At 38.4% G+C, this 17,591-nt stretch overlaps 2 protein-coding genes and 2 pseudogenes across 2 annotated transcripts in view; 2 read left to right on the top strand and 2 right to left on the bottom strand.

Moving 5' to 3' along the window:
• Positions 1 to 599, bottom strand: part of LOC104698811 — a 5,624-nt gene extending 5,025 nt beyond the window's left edge. Inside the window, exon 1 of the mRNA XM_010414203.1 lies at positions 62 to 599. Coding sequence (XP_010412505.1) covers positions 62 to 599 — 538 coding nt within the window. The remainder of the gene's footprint in view (positions 1 to 61) is intronic.
• LOC104698810 lies at positions 4,365 to 5,532 on the top strand (annotated as a pseudogene).
• Positions 6,949 to 8,458, top strand: LOC104790668 (annotated as a pseudogene).
• On the bottom strand, positions 8,638 to 15,047 carry LOC104790669 (kinesin-like protein KIN-12E). Its single transcript, XM_010516450.2, has 21 exons — positions 14,645 to 15,047; positions 14,176 to 14,331; positions 13,990 to 14,073; positions 13,790 to 13,909; positions 13,576 to 13,689; positions 13,400 to 13,492; positions 12,907 to 12,996; positions 12,718 to 12,788; positions 12,566 to 12,640; positions 12,384 to 12,471; positions 12,190 to 12,248; positions 12,011 to 12,074; positions 11,854 to 11,919; positions 11,619 to 11,777; positions 11,441 to 11,545; positions 11,108 to 11,343; positions 10,949 to 11,018; positions 10,772 to 10,867; positions 10,599 to 10,658; positions 10,434 to 10,513; positions 8,638 to 10,350 (listed from the first exon to the last, which is right to left on the bottom strand). Exons 1-21 carry the CDS (start codon positions 14,927 to 14,929, stop codon positions 8,661 to 8,663), a joined length of 3,861 nt encoding a protein of 1,286 aa, XP_010514752.1. The 5' UTR covers positions 14,930 to 15,047; the 3' UTR covers positions 8,638 to 8,660.

The following is a 17,591-nucleotide window of genomic DNA, read 5'->3' as shown; positions in this document are numbered from 1 at the left end:
TGAGGGGGAAGATTCCTCCTGTCGAATTGTGCGTCCGAAAAGTCGAGACTACGAGTGAGACCGCCCAAGTTAGGCGATTGTCCGGCAGAGACTTGTGATGGGTTTGTCTGGGTCACTACGGCGTCGACCCTGCGATTGGTATCGGAGATCATCTGGTAAATCTCTTTCGTCATGGAGCCGAACAAGATCTTGAAATCCTCCATGGAGATGACCTGCGGGTTCTGGATCGCAGGTGTGGCATGAACAGGGAGATCTCCGTTCTGTGCGTCGAGCTGCTGCTCTGTGACGCCCGCAGCCTCCTCGTTGCGGTGTTGTTCACCGGTAAGCTCTGTGTCGAGGTTGACTAACTCTACTTGAGTTCGCCCCGCTCCCTGGTTGGTCTCCCCTTCGGATCTGATCCCGACTGGGAGTTCGGCAGAATTTTCGGCCGGGTTTGTCGTTGCGTTGACGCGCTGACGGGAGTACACGGCGATGGCCGGCCTAGTCGAAACGCCACCTCGTGTTGCGACGCCATCCTGAGTGGATGCGATGCCTGTGAGATCGAGCATGCTGGAGGTTGTGCGGTTTGCTTCGGGGATTTCGATGATGATGGAAGACATTATTGTCGGGCTAGAGAGTAAGTTTTCTAGAGATGATTTGCGTTCCCCACAGACGGCGCCAATTGTAGGAACTAGGTTTCCACAATGAATTTGTTTAAGGGGGGAAACAAATTCAATAGAGTTATCTCTCTAGAAAATAGATCTAAGCCTTGGAATTAAAAATAAAGAAGTAGAACTCAAAAGAATTAGGGTTTATTGCTAAGAACAAGAGGAGAACTCAATTATTGTATTCGATTCTCGATGCCTTACAATGGAGAAGTATCCCCCTCTTTATACATGCTCTAAGATTACAATATATATTCACTTTCCTTATCGGACGAAGTGAGATATGGAAAGCTGCCTCATTGCTTCATTCGGCCGCCGTGCCGAAGTGGAAGTCGGCTCCTTCTTCTTCAAGGTGACACTTTGGCCGAACTGACTTCTTGTTGACCTAATCAAGCCCTTAACCGNTTCTTTGTTTGACAACACTAAATTGATGATTCTAGTTAGCTTTTTCGTTCTCCTCTATATATGCCACCAGCTTTTTTGTCCTCCTCTATGGCACCGGCTGAGTTTTATAGAGACGAGTATGACTGGTAAAAGCTCCAGAATGTTCAAGCAGGCTTCAAGCACATCATTGTGTGATCTTTTTGTCCCTCGGGATGCTCAGAGTATATACGCCACGGTTTTGTAGACGACATGATCAAGGATAGGGCTCTAAGGGTTCCGGTGATCTTCGTGGCATTTCTGAAGTCAATATATATATAAACTAGATGTGTTTATGTATGTCCATATTGTAAGAACTAGGTTTCCACAATGAATTTGTTTAAGGGGGGAAACAAATTCAATAGAGTTATCTCTCTAGAAAATAGATCTAAGCCTTGGAATTAAAAATAAAGAAGTAGAACTCAAAAGAATTAGGGTTTATTGCTAAGAACAAGAGGAGAACTCAATTATTGTATTCGATTCTCGATGCCTTACAATGGAGAAGTATCCCCCTCTTTATACATGCTCTAAGATTACAATATATATTCACTTTCCTTATCGGACGAAGTGAGATATGGAAAGCTGCCTCATTGCTTCATTCGGCCGCCGTGCCGAAGTGGAAGTCGGCTCCTTCTTCTTCAAGGTGACACTTTGGCCGAACTGACTTCTTGTTGACCTAATCAAGCCCTTAACCGGTTTCCCGGTTAACTAATCAATTAATATTTCTGGTTTAGCTTGGTATGTCGGGGGTGCTGAATCCCGTACCAACACATATGATATATATCTCTTGATCTCTCTTTCATTGATGTTGTTTGTGTTATTTTCCATTCTCAGTGGTTTGAGATTGTTTCCTTTTCGTCTCATTTCCCACTCATTTTTATAATGTAATCTTCGTATTCATCATCATTGTAGGGTGGCTTCTCTGATAAAGCAGATATATTGGTCTACTCTTTGTTTCGTGTAGATAAACTCAAGCCTCAAAAAAAGCTTTCTTCATTTTGGACACCACACAAAAGTAAACTGAACGAAATCTACAAGTTCGATCTAAGTGATTTCAGATTCTAACATATGTGTAGAAGATAACCCACTGGAGTCACACAAAAGCAAAGCCCAGGCCCATCAACAGTGTTTGTCTTTTGCCGAATCAAAATCACAACGGTCGAAACAGAGCAAAAGACAAGGTTGTAAGCCCTGTAACCATCTAAAGAAATTGTCACATAATATTATTAAACATGCAAATATTGAGATCACATTGGCCGTTGGATATGTTTGGCCTTGGAACACTGTGTCTATGAACTTCATCTATACTCATAGAATCTTTGAGGTGGCATCATATCATTTGCCATACATAGCACAACACAAGTTAATCTGTTATGAGGAACAAAAAAATACATCGGTCGGTCTTATGAGGATACATGTCTCCCAGCACTAAAGGTTCTCCTCCTTGATTCATTCTGTTTAAGGATGATCAATTATCTAATGTGTTTTTAGCTGTTTGCCTTGCACTTGAGGACTTAACCATACATACCTATTGCTTATTGGTGTTTTAAATTTTTTTGGAGTTTTGTCTAATATTTCAATTTGTCATCATCTACTATAGTATACAACAAGAGAAATTTTGGTTAAAAATTAAATAAAGACACACGAAACACGAGGCTACAAACACAGACATGATGAAAAATTAGTGAATTTATAGAATATAAACACTTTCAAGGCCAAATAGAGAGATCTACTCTTTTTGTTAACAGTAGGTATAATCCATTTTTGTAAGAAAATATTTACACAAGAGTTTATGTCATCCAAGTACCAAATTTCAAAATATAATCATTACACGAGAAGCTAAGTAATCATAACACCCCCTTGGAAAGATATAGAATACTCATCATGCATTTTAGAGCAAATTGTACCAACTTCCAACTAAACCTTTCATTACTTGGGTAGAAAATTAAGGATCGAGCAAGAACTGAGTTATCACACATATATGCTTGTCTACTTTGAGGTTAGATTTCGTAATTTGTTTGTTCGTATAATCGTATTATTAAACAGTCTCTGGATGGAACCTTTTGAGCTAAAACCTATGGTTTTTGAGACCATGCCAAAAATAATAAAAAGAAAGGCCACAAATATTTATGAAATCACAAACAGTGAAGTCATCTAATCCAAAGTTGAAAGTTGCATTAAATTGGCAAAATGCTTCCTTCGTCTTGGAGCAGAAATTGAATTCCGAATCTCGTTGTCAAACAGCTTGGAAATGGTTTGGTGAGGCAGTACAAGGTGACTGTGAAGAACAACATTGTGTTCTACTTCCATAGGTAAAATTACACTGTGGCTTGAGCTACTAGCTTTCGTAGGAGAGACGGGGCTGCAGGCGATTGATGTCTAGTTCAGGAGAGAAAATGTTTATTTGTTCAAGCATCACACAAAACGGGGAGACCGCCTCATAAGCTTTAGACCGCACGTCATTGACAGCAAATTCTACGTGGTTATACGCAAAATGAACATTAAGCAACCAAATCTTATAAAGAAAATTATTAGCACGAACATACAAAATATAATCAGCAAAACTAACAAGAGATAGTGAATTATAAAAAGATTATTACTGTAATTAGCATCCTAATTCAAATAAAACAAAATGTTAAAACGTCGTCTTGACTACTGTAAAATTTGTTACCCTTAAATTTTGTATTTTCTTAAATGATTAGCCTTAAATTTATGTGGTATGATTTCTATCAACATGTGTGGTTAGCATAAATAGTAATTTAAAAAAAAAAAGTAAAAGGCAAAATAAATAAAAAAATAAAACCCTAGCGAGAGCTCCATTGTCCTCCACCATATATGTATATGAAAACCAAAAACTTAAAGCAGCTAGTAAAATCAACAGCCGAGAGACTCAATTTTGAAAAGCAGCTTCAAAATTTTGATATATGGAACATGGAGAACAAATTGGTGAACTACAGTTGTACCCGACTTCATCGGATTGTCTTCCAGATGTCCAAATCTTGTCCTTCCTTACCACGAAAGAAGCTGTTTCAACCTCTGTTCTCTCCAAGAGGTGGAGAACTCTGTTTGCTCTCAGTCCTAATCTTGACTTTGACAATTCCATCTTTTTACACCCTGAAGAGGGTAAACGGAATAGGCCGGACATTCAAAGGAGTTTCGAGGATTTTGTGGATAAAACATTGGCTTTGCATGATGACAACCATATTATAAAGACGTTCTCACTAAAATTTGATAAACCAGATAGAGATCGCTTTGGGGAAAGCTTTGGCGTGATGGATGTTGTTGACCGCTGCATATGTAATGCCTTCGGACACGGTGTCTCTGCGTATTCCATCAAACTCACACTGTGATCTCCCATCAAAAGTCTTCACCAGCACCACACTAGTTAAGCTGTCATTGGGAACAGCTATATACGTCCCAAGTGTTCCTTCCCATACATGTCTACCATCACTAAAGGTTCTCCTTCCTTGAATCAGTTCAATTTAGGGATAATCAACTATCTGATGTGTTTCTTGCTGCTTGCCCTGCACTTGAGGACTTAACCATACATCATATGTACTTTCCAGCAGACATGTTATATATATCCAGTCAGACAATTAAGAAAGTCTCAGTTTCTAACTATATTTATACATATCGTTCTTGCACTACTTCACTTGACACTCCAAGTGTTGTCGACCTCTATTTCTCTGGTTATGCTGGGCACAAAACTTCACATTATAATCTGGATTCACTTGGCAAGGCTACTCTGGACCTTCATTTGCCCAAAAATTACAAGTATTTGGACACGGTTGGTGAGGATTTGATGAATCTCATCAGTGGGATACGCAACCTCAAGACCCTTCACTTGACTTTTTCGGCTGTCGAGGTCAGTTTCAGTTTATGGTCTCTCATTACCTTTTATCTTTATCGGTCAAAAACAAAATAAAATTCTTTGTGTTTGTGTGTGTTTTAATTAGGCGATTTCACTATTCTGCAAAGATGGATTACCGGTGTTCAACGAACTCGTTGAGTTAGCGTTTTCGAGTCAGAAACGCGGTTGGAAAGTGCTTCTACCACTTCTGCTAGAGCGTTCTCCAAACCTACAAACTCTGATTCTCTCGGTATGAAAAAAACAAAAAACAAAAAAAAAACCATGAACAAATCTTACTTTTATGAGTTGCATGAGTATTAAGTAGACTCTATCCTCTTGATGCTTCAGGGTCTGCATCGTTACACATTGAGAACAACTCAATATGTTGGGATTCAAGTTCCCTTGAATAACCAGATAAAGATATTGCATATCATACAATATCAAGGACGTGCAATCGAGCTGTTACACATTAACCATTTCTTACTGCATATGGAGTGTCTAGAAGTGTTAAAAGTTTACGTTGCAGCTGATATGGATGACTTCAAAAAGATGCAAGTCATGGAGGATATGTTGAAGCTTCCTGCAGCTTCATTCAAGCTCAAGATACAAGTCAAATAATCATCATCATCCATTAGTTTTTTTGTGTACTCTTTATATTTTAGTAATTTATTATCATCTGCAATCATAAAAACTAGAAACAACAGCTTTGTTTGAATTTAAAGGAAGCTAAGGAATTCGTGGAAAAGGAAGCGGGAGTATCAGAAGAAGAAGGTGACAGTATAGTAAAAAAGTCGAAGGCACTTGGTGCAATATCAAAGCTGTTTCGGAGTGAGTGAGTTTCCAGTTGTGTGTTACTTGGACTTATGATGAGGAAACGAGGTTTCATTTTTATAGTTTTATTTGTGTTCAATAATAATCGAGGACTTAAATCTTCAAAAAGCACTCATTGTTTTGTAGGGAATTATAATCTCATGTTGTTTTGATTTGCTTTAATGTGATTTGCCTACTAATGTTAATAATAGAGGGTCATGAAAATCCTGCAAAACAAGAGATCATCTATGAGCTTACTAAGGTTTCATAAGGACCTTGGTTACACTTCAGTGTGATTTGCCTACTAAGTTTTTTTTAGAGCTTAAACCCATCAATGTTTGCTAGATTAAAATGTATCACAAATCGGTTCTTCCTGGCAAAATAATCGATATTTTCAGGAACATTACATTGTTACTTCATGTCATTATTGATCTTCACTTAGAATTCTTACTTTGTATATTTATAATAGTATATTGGATCGGCTCCATACCATAACAACTTTGTTGACTCTCAATTCTTTTTTTTTTTTGCATAAATTTAAATGATATTAGGCGTATGTATATCATTTTAAGCCCCACATAGGACTGGGCAAAATATCTGAACCCGAAAATCTAACCTGAAATCCGATTTAAAATACTCGATCCGAATCCGAATCCGAATTTTAAAATATCTGATTGAATACTTTTAGTAAATGAATTAGGTACCCAAACCCGATCGAGTATACCCGAAATCATCGAAAGTTATATATTTGAATTAATTTACAAGTATTGTAAGTAATTTTATAATCACTACTGCAAGATAATTAGTTTTCATTTTCATATGTTAGTTTGGAGTATTGTAAAAGCAAAATCATTAAATAGTTATTTGATTTTGAAAATAAAAATGCATTAAATACTCTAAGAAAATCATCATTTTTGATACAAAATAAAATCCTAAAACATCATGTATTCTGATATAGATTCTGATATAGAGGGAGTATAAGTGAAACATGTTAATATGGTTGCAAGTTCATAACTAACTTTTAAAAATCAAACTTTATTTATACTGTATAAAAAGATCACATAATAAAATGATTATCCTAAAATTTACCAAATAAAATCTCAATGTACATGTCACATGTGGTTGGTTAAACATGACATCCTAATAAAAAACCCTAGCGAGGGCTGAAAATATTCTTCACTATATAAAACCTAACGCCTACCGATCAAAATGAATCTGGCATCAATGGATTGTCTTCCTGATGATCTTCTTGTTCAAATCTTGTCCTTCCTTCCCACGAAACAAGCTGCTTCAACCTCACTTCTTTCCAAGAGATGGAGGACTCTGTTTGCTTTCAGTCCTAATCTTGACTTTGAGGATTCCATCTTTTTGGACCCTGAAGATTGGAAACAGAATTGTCCCGACATTCAAAAAGAGTTTCGATGATTTGTGGATAAGACATTGGCTTCCCAAGGCGTGAAGGCGGTAACCATATAAAGACGTTCTCACTAAAATATGACGAAATTTATAGAGATCATCATTTTGCCGTGGATGTTGTTGACCGCTGGATATGCAATGCCCTGGGACTCGGTGTCTCTGAGCTTCATCTACATATTGAAACTATATGGTACCGTGAACTCCCATCCGAAGTCTTCACCAGCACCACACTGGTTAAGCTTTCACTGGGAACAAGACTACACAGCCCAAGACTTTTTCCGGATACATATCTCCCAGCACTAAAGGTTCTCTTTCTTGATTCAGTCTGGTTTGAGGATGATCAATTCTGTAATGTGTTTCTAACTGCTTGCCCTGCACTTGAGGACTTAACAATACATGAGACGAATTTCAAGCATTGTCCAGACTTTTCATACGTCATATCCAGCAAAACCATTAAGAAACTCTCGGTTACCTATAACTTTTATTACGATGGTGATGTTCCTAGAATAGTTTCATTTGACACACCCAATGTTGTAGACTTCTACTACTCTGATTATCTTGTGCGTGAATCTCCACAATGTCACATGGATTCACTTGCCAAAGCTACATTGGACCTTCATTTCTTTAAACATGACAAGGGCCAGTTGCAAAATGGCGCGGATGTAACGGATCTCATCAGTGGGATACGTGACGTCAAGACCCTTCACTTAACTATTTCGGCTGTTGAAGTGAGTTCAGTGTACAGTTTCATCATCTTTTTGGTTAGGAACAGAAAAACATTCAGTGTGTGTGTGTGTGTGTGTGTTTCAGGTGATTTCGGTATGCTGCAAAGGTGGATTACCGGTGTTCAACAACCTCGTTGATTTAGTGTTTTCGAGTAAAAAAGAAGGTCGGGAAGTGCTTCTGCCACTTCTGCTAGAGCGTTCACCAAACCTCAAAACCCTGGTTCTCTCGGTATGGAGAAGCAAACCCTGAAAAAATCTTACATTATTATATATATATATGACTTGTGGCATTGATTTAAAGTAGTCTCTCATCTTGATGTTTCAGGGTCTGGATTGTTTCACATTCTTGGGGATTCGAATTCCTCCAAATAACCAAATAAAGATGCTGGGTATCAAGCAGTATCATGGAAGTGAAAACGAGCTGAAACACATTAGCCATTTCTTACTGAATATAGAGTGTCTTGAAGTTGTGAAAGTCTACGTTGCACCTACAATGGATAGCATCAAAAAGATGCAACTCACTGAGGTTATGTTGACGCTTCCAACAGCTTCACCTGAGGTCAATATACAAGTACTGTGATCATTATCCATAATAAGTTATTACATGTTCGATAAAAGTGATGTACATAACAGTCAAGTAAAGAAGTAAACCTGAGTTTCGCAAGAAAAGGAAGTGATGTACTTCCATTTGATTCCATATATTAAAAATATTTAGAGTTTCTAACAATAAGAACTGTCTTAATGTTTCATTACACATCAATCAGAATCTCCAACGTGCGACTCAAGTCACTTCTATTACTGAGAAACTTCAAGCAACCTCGAGGCGTCGTGAACCAAACCCAAAACACTCTCTACTTCTTCTTCGATCTTGCCTGATATGCCATTGTTGTTCTTCTCTAGCGTTTGCAACGCGTTCTCGACTCTCTCGATCATAGTTTTGTGCATATCTTTCGCTCTAAGCTCCTCTGCATTGAGCTCTTCTCCAACAATCATCGCCTCTTCTTTTCTCAGATCTGATTCAAAGACAAGCTGGTGAATGTCGATTATCATGTTTTGAATTTCAGAAATCCCTTGCTCTTCCACCTCCTGAATAGTTTGCTTCTCTTGGATTGTGTTCTCCAATTCCATCTCTGATTTGGCTCTCGTCTTTGAGCTCTTCTCTATCTCTGTTTCCATGGTTTTGATCTCCTTCTCCAGTTTCAAGGACTTCTTGGACATGTCGTCAACTTCTTTTCTAATTGAAGCCAATTTCTCCCGAGAAAGCTTCATCTCGGATTGGAGCTTTGTTTTCTCTTCCAAGGATTTCAGTAAATCTGTAGCTTTGCCTGTACGCAGAGTGTTTCGCTGAGGAGTGTTGATCTTCTCAATGTTATCTATCGTGCAAAGAACCTTCTCTTCTTCGTGCCTCTTGTTCTCTTCATCCACTTTTATTTTCAGCATTACAATGTTACTCTTCAGCTCTGCCTCGGATTGTTGGATCTTACCCATAGCAGCATCGATTTCTCTTTTGTAAGAACGGAGTACATCAAGTTCTTCATTTTTTTGGTTTAGATGATCGGAAGATGCGTTTACATGCGCCCTTGCCCGTTCTTCTCGCTGTTGAAAGTATACTGCAGATGATGCAAAGTTTGATAATGAGCATCTGAGAGCCGCCAGCTTTTTCTCTGCAACTTCTTTTCTTGCATTAGTTTGATCAGAGACAGTTTTGATTGATCCTAACTCATACCGGTGCTTCTTAACTTTGTTTTCAGTCTCTTTGCTTTCCTTTAACAGCTTGATGATGTCCAAAATATTTTCTTCAAGTGAAGAGAACACTCCAATGGTTTTGGCAGAGACTGAAAGCTTTTCCTGAGCCAGTTCAAGTTTCAGCCTTGCTGAGTTTAAATCTTCTGTAGAATTTTCAAAAGAATTGTTACACAGTTGCCCACATAGCTCCATTTCAGTATCAGAGGAGCAATTGGCACCATCACCATCAACTTCAATAGGCTTCTCTTGGTCAGAAGAAGAGATCAGTCTTTTGAATTCATCCTTTTCCTTCATCGCATTTTCATACAGACTCATTAGCTTCTCGTTCTCATCGTGCATCTCGCTAAGCTGATTCTCCAGGTTTCCTACCAATTTCTTCAGTTCCTCAGCCGCATTTTTCTCAACCTCCAGAGCAATTTCTGCACTGTTCTGTGCTTCAGCATTATTACTTGACGAATCTGTCCCAGTATTCACCAAAGCTCTGGAGCTGTTTTCTGCAGCTACTTGTTCATACAGCTCTATAAGTTTGTTGTTGTCCTCAATTAAGACCTTTATTTTCTGGCGCAAATCATCATTTTCTTTCGCCAACTTGATTGCTGTCTCGTGAGCTTCAGCTTCTCTTTGACTAGCACATGCAATGGCTTGAACCATTGTTTTAACCTCCATCTGATCCTCATCGCCAACCATGCCTGAGGATCTTATTCTTCCCTCAAGTTCCTTAGACAAATTGTCAACAAGCCTGCAAGCGAAATCCAAAGAGATGAGCTGAGGCATAATAATTGACCCTGAAACTAAAATGTATATTGTGTGCAGTGGAATTACTTTTGCAATCTCTCTTTCTCATCGAGTGAAAAACTTATTGACTTCTGAAGAGATTCCATTTCTGCCCGGTTTTGAATAGCCTTCAGATTGGAACACGAAACAAAAAGTTAGAGAACTTAGTGTCATAAACCCTGACTGATAAGACAGACTGAAGGCAAGAATAACCTGCATCCGGAGGAATTCATTCTCGTCTTGGATCAACGAAATTTTCTTTGATTCCTCATTCTGCAAAAAAAAAAAAAAAAGCAAGATGTCAAATAACAACTTATTTGCGTTCCAGAAAATGACAGACTTTGTGAGGCACCATCAGCACAGATGAAAGAGAATCAAGCCCTTACCTGGTTTGAGCAGAACATATTGCTGAGGTTACCAGCTTCTTTCACCATGGAGGAATCTGATTCGTGCATGAGTTTCCAATCAAGAGCTTCTAGCAACTGTAGATAGATTCAAGTTACATGCTAATTCAAATCATAAGCAAACTTTCCAAGTCTTGAAAAGACAGATATATTATTCACCTTGGCTTGTAATGCTTGAATCTGTTGATTTAGGATATCCCTTTCACCTTCCTCACATTGTGATTTCAATCTGTGTAAAAAGTTAAGGTTAAACATTAATAAAAAAAAATATATGCATTGCTGAGGGTATAAACATAGGTAATTTTCAAAGAGTCTTGCCTTCGGATCTCTTCTTTCAATCGCAAATTCTCCGTGGCAAATTTGGTAACTTCCTGATTTCTGTCAACTTGAGCACGTAGCACCTCAATCTCCTTCATAAGGTCACCCTTTTCTTTCTGCAGATGTGCTTCAACAGAGATCTTTCCTGAAGCTAAACCTTGCAAACTCTTTATTGCTGAATCTCGGAGCTTTAACATCATTTTCAGCCCTCGTATTTCATCCTCTCTTTTCTTTTCCTGTTTGGAGACATTTTCATCATCCGTTATTCAGTTATGATCCTCTGATTTTCCACAGTACGTGAAGTTTCATGAGAGAAATCTAGTTCTAACGTACCAACTTCATTGAAGCCTCATTTTCAGCAGACAATGCTTGTAAAGAAGCGTCCTTTTCCCTCTCTCTTCGGAAAGCACCAACAAGTGCAACTTCGTAGTCTTTTACCTACAAACCATGCAAGTGAAATGTAAAGAACAAGCCAAATGCTAAATGAAGATCAAGCAAACCAATTTCCAACCTTAGACATCCTTTTGTGAGTTGTCAGAGGAGTGAATGATCCATTGAACCCATCCCACTTGAGAGACATTGGAGAAGCAGGGCAGCCCATTGAGACAGTGTCCATGTCCTGATTGTCTACTCCACCATTAACCATTCCTCTTAGGCGGGATACTTCTTTCTGTAGAGTAAGATTTTAAACATTTGACAACAAAATTGTAAGAGAGAAAAAGAAACAGTCTTTTTTGAAAAACTACCTTGAGTTGTTGAATTTGTAGCCGCATAGCAATAACATCTCCAGATGCATCTTCATTGACAATTGCCTGTTAGGTTTAACAAAATTAAGAAAGTTTAACTGAGTGCACTATAGTAGATCCATGACGTAGCAAACAATGACAAGGAACATTTCATTACATTGTTCTTAATAAGCTTGGCACGCTGTGCAAACTTCAAGGTACTTAGGGTCTCCAACGAGCAACTGAGTAAAAGGAGAAAAACAAACAAGCATTGCCAAGGACCATGAGATGCATTCAAATGAATATTTGAGGGAGAAAGTTCATGGAATATCAAACAGACACAGAGTATCAAAGTACCTGCTAGATGGGCTAATATTAGCAATTATTATTGTCTTTGAATTCCCTCCAAGGGAATCCTGTAAATATATAAGAGTGTCAGTCAATGATCAGTGCAGTTAGGAGCGAGTATCACAATACAGGATTCATAGTTAAATATGCCACATGCTTGATAAATCATACTGATATCTCATCATTTAAGAAGATTTTTTTACCTGAAGCAGAAATGTGAGCTTCGAATCTCGATAAGGAACATGGACTGATTTTCCATTGGAAACACTTACGAGATTCATGATCACAAGCCTGCAAAGTAAATGTGGGAACAGATCATCAAAACTATATAACAAAGAACAAACTAGAATACTTGAGTTGAAGTTTGTGAAAGATGTATTTTTACCCCAATGTTGAAAGAGACTTGTTGATGTTGGTAGCTTCTTTGAGGCGTTCACCTTCAGCTCCTGAACTCTTTTGCCTATATTCCAGGTGTTCGCAGAATAACTTAAGCAAAGAAAGGGTAGTCGGTTTTTTAATGATAATAGTTGATTTTACCTTTCAGATCCAGCTAAGTCAACAAGATTAAGCCGTGCAAAACGATGATGAGTTACACCTTGAGATACCCACTAATAGATAACACAGACAAAGTTAATTTTTAATTTGAGAAATTGATAAGATACAAAATACGAATTACAGAAATACAGACTGCAAACTCACTTTGACAAGTTAAATGCAATTGATTACCTTGCTTTCGATGATACATGTAAATACACTGTGGGATCGACTACTTGCACGATTCATATTAGTCGCAGCTACTTTCCTATTTGCAGCACCCTGCACATAAAAGTTGTGGGAGTAGCATAAGAAAGCTATATCGAATTAAATGAATGACATGAGAAATTTTTCAACTAATTCTTACATTATCTTTCTGACTATAGAAGGAAAGAGCATCTAGCATGCAAAGTAGTTTATAAAAGCAAAAGAAAAGATGGAAGTTCAAGAAAATAGTGTCATAAAGGCTTCCCCATGGAAATTGACTCATTTTACATTCAGAGTATATTTTCCATAAACTTGCTTGAAACTTAAACATAGACAGAACATTTTGAGAAATCAAATTTTTTATAAGATCACACTTTATAGTTAAGAAACGTAGTACGGAACAGGTCACAATCTGAAAAACCTGGAAAAGTAGACTAAGTGCATTCTAATGTTAAATAGGTAAGAGAAGATGAATTACCTGCATCAATTGTTGAATCACGTCTCTGGCACTTGAGACTTCAATCTCCTTTAGATTTTCAACATGAATACCTTTCTTGTGGTCTTCCCTTAGCTGCAAAAGAGGATGTTTGGTTAATCCCACATAAGACATAACATTAAGACAACAAGTTTAGATGATACTTTTGGTATGTATACCTGTAAATTACAAGATGACGGATCTAATAAATCAAGGATTTGCTCGTTGTATATCTCCAGAAATGAGCATCGACAAGTAAAGTGTAGCTTTTCCTCTTTGCGTACTTCTTTTTCCTGGTATAGAAAAGACAGATAAGTTAGCATACAACATGTTACCGCAAAAAAAATATCCATACACAAAAACCTTAGGTACTAAAACCTTAGGTACTAAAACCTTTTGAATCCTTGAGAACAAATACTCAAAAACTCTAGGCGTAATCCCGCATTTGACACTGTGTCTACGTGTTCCTCCCTCGATATCTCCAAGCATAGTGTGAGTTTTCCCACTACCAGTCTGGACATTAAGAATAGCATCAGACTGGAAACAAGTAAATACAGATAAAACTCACAGTCAGAGAACGAAATAAACCGTACCTGGCCATAGGCAAACATACAGCTATTGTAACCACCCACAACATTCTCCACCATAGGCACTCCAGCCACTTGAAACATCTGCTCCTGTAAAGTAAAATGAACAAGAGCAAGCAGATTCAAGAACAATCTTGAGATTCTAAAAAGAACGCACAGAAGGACCGCTGAAACAAAAAGATAGTACAGTACCTGGGTAACATTCTCATCAGCAACGAGATCAAATGTGAAACGAGACTCTGGATTCCCAATCCAAGTAATTGCCTGGCCATTGTCTTGCCTTACACATTTGTTGTTGCCTTGTGTAGAAATCTCTGAACTACTAAGTGGACGCGTTCTTATGATAACCTAAAATTTCAACATTCGATTAAACAATTGGAAACAAACTTTTAGTATTCTCTTTTCTCTCTGCAAAATCAACAGATTCGTAAAACCCTAAATTGTTATCAAAACCAATTCGTCAAAGTGAAGTCCTCGATTAGATGTTAAAACCACATAATTTGATAAAATTAAGATTAATTGAGAGCATTAAGGAGCAGGAAACGTATAAGCTACCAATTTAACCAAGAACAGAGTGCCTTACTACACAGAAGCTAAGCGAAAAATCAAATCTACTCGAATCATCATCAATCACCAAATTACCCAACTGAGAAGATCGAACCTGAACATTGTGATCTTTCCAGAAGGCGGGATCTTCGTTAAACTCAAAGCTCTGAGACCTCGATATCTGAGCAGATCCAGCGCAAATCGCACCGTCTTCGTCCAAATCAGACATGCTTCGAACCGCGGAAGAGTAAATCGAAGGCTGATGAGTGTGGTTCTCCCTCGAGATGGTGTTAGCTTCCGGCGTGCAAGGCACAGATCGGAGAGACTCCGACGGAGCAGGACGGTCGTTAAATCCGAATCGGCGCTTGATGGCGCTAGCAGTCTCGGAGATGAACGGCATTATCTCGATTTGGTTATTAAGTGATGAGAGAAGATGAGAGAATACTCGAGAATCACTGAGTTAGTGAGAGAGAGATATTTGAAATTTGAGTCTGAAGGGGGAAAGAGAGAGAGAGAGAGAGAGAGATGTTGTGAAGAAGACGAAGGGGAGAGATCGGAGGGTGAAGGGAGCGTGTTGATGAACGGCTGAGATTTATTTACGTTTTTTGAAATTATCAGAACGTTGGGGGCTTTTTGACCTCTCTCAAACGTTGCGCCGCCTCCTCTATTATTTAATTCCTTAAATAAAAACATTACATCGGTTAAAATTTAACCAAACCAGGCATACTTGGACCGGAAATTTGTAGAGTATGAACTAATTTAAAGAAACCAACATCTAATATCAGATTTATGGGGTTTCAGTTACCTCTTGTATATTCTTCGTTATTTGTTTTTAGGTACTACCTCTTTTTGGTTTTTTTTTTTTTTTCATTTATTAAAACAAGAAAACAAGGGAACCTTGGTTCCGACATACATCAATCCAATAATAACGTGGAAATAGAACCTTGTAAAGAGAAAAAAGTCACTTGTTGACAAAAAAAAGAGAGAGAAAAATGTCACTCTTCTCCTACATAAGAGGAAGTGAAGCAGTGGTATAAATTATTTGCTTAAAACAGAAATAAAAGAAAACAGCAAGTCATCATAAGACTTGATGTTTGAACTTTGGGTTTGGTTTCCTCCGGTGTCATCATCAAAAGCCAAGAAATTTTCTAGAATCACCACCACTCTCACCAGAAGTGAGTGCGGGACTTGGAGCAGGGGCGATACTAGGCTGTGAGAAACTATCGATGAAAGCGCCCGATGCCCAATCTAATGATGTGCCATGTACTTCATTCGAAAACTCTATAGTACTGCGCAAACAAAAAGAAACATAAATATATAGTTTATAATTCTTTTCCGGGCCGACGGTCTATTTTCCCATGAGAACTATTGTATCGAGTCAGATAGAGCCCAAACTTTGACCTCTATCTATATATCTCCAAAAAAAAAGTTCGAAGGCTAATTCTCCCCGAATCAAAAGTTCAAAACATGTATCTCCCCGAATTAATAGTTCGAGATCTATTAACCCACAAACACGAGTTATGTTGGTTTCTTGTTTGTTATACCGACGATTATAGAACATAAACCAAAGAAAACCAGATTTTGACCCAATTCTAACTTAAACTCAATTAAAACCCAAACAATATTTCACGTCCTCTGTTCCGTTCGACTCTCATCAGAATCCGAGACTGAGCAAATCACGATCACCGGCATGAAAAACCCCACGACTCTGATCTCCGATTTCGCTTCTCAAAGACTATGTAGATCATATAACTCTTAGTTGTAATACCTCCCCACGGATTCGTTCTCATTTCCTATCAAATGGCGTCTTCAAATTCGATCATGGACAACTTGTTCCAGCGAAGCCTCGAGGATCTCATCAAAGGTATACGTCTCCAGCTACACGGAGATTCCTCTTTCATATCTAAATCCCTAGACGAAATCCGCCGCGAGATCAAATCGACGGATCTCTCCACGAAATCCATCGCGTTACAAAAACAAAAACAAGAAAAAATCTCAAATTTACTTTTAACACAAATCAGACAAATACGAACAATTCCCAGATTTTATAATCCTAATCTCTAAATTGATTAACCGTAGAGAGTGCCACATTGCAAACAGTGAGAGAGCTAGCTTAATAGATCTCAGAAGCATCAGGANCAATTAAAACCTAAACAATATTTCACGTCCTCTGTTCCGTTCGACTCTCATCAGAATCCGAGACTGAGCAAATCACGATCACCGGCATGAAAAACCCCACGACTCTGATCTCCGATTTCGCTTCTCAAAGACTATGTAGATCATATAACTCTTAGTTGTAATACCTCCCCACGGATTCGTTCTCATTTCCTATCAAATGGCGTCTTCAAATTCGATCATGGACAACTTGTTCCAGCGAAGCCTCGAGGATCTCATCAAAGGTATACGTCTCCAGCTACACGGAGATTCCTCTTTCATATCTAAATCCCTAGACGAAATCCGCCGCGAGATCAAATCGACGGATCTCTCCACGAAATCCATCGCGTTACAAAAACAAAAACAAGAAAAAATCTCAAATTTACTTTTAACACAAATCAGACAAATACGAACAATTCCCAGATTTTATAATCCTAATCTCTAAATTGATTAACCGTAGAGAGTGCCACATTGCAAACAGTGAGAGAGCTAGCTTAATAGATCTCAGAAGCATCAGGAGTTACGCTACTCAGGAAAAAATACTTTGTCGATTTCTTCGGAGAAGAGTTCACTGTCGCTGTGACGTCGGATCCTTCCGTCATCGGCCACGACGTACTCTTTCACAACCGCTTCTCGTCGTTGGCGTCAGCGTTCAGTGGACACCACCTGGTTATTACTCCGACTTCGATTCTTCATCAGGTGGTTACTACGATCCTCCGGCGGATACTCTTCAGCTCTGCGTTGGTAATCGATGTATTATCATCCAACTCTCTCACTGTAATCGATTAACCGTAGAGACATGGTTTAGGTTTTAATTAGTTTTAAGTTAGAATTGGGTCAAAATCTGGTTTTCTTTGGTTTATGTTCTATAATCATCGGTATAACAAACAAGAAACCAACATAACTCG

This window comes from Camelina sativa, chromosome 6 (genome assembly GCF_000633955.1).
Source record: "Camelina sativa cultivar DH55 chromosome 6, Cs, whole genome shotgun sequence".
In the NCBI taxonomy this organism is placed as follows: domain Eukaryota; kingdom Viridiplantae; phylum Streptophyta; class Magnoliopsida; order Brassicales; family Brassicaceae; genus Camelina; species Camelina sativa.
Note: the sequence above shows the minus strand (reverse complement) of the source record. Positions and strands in the feature narration are given on the sequence as shown.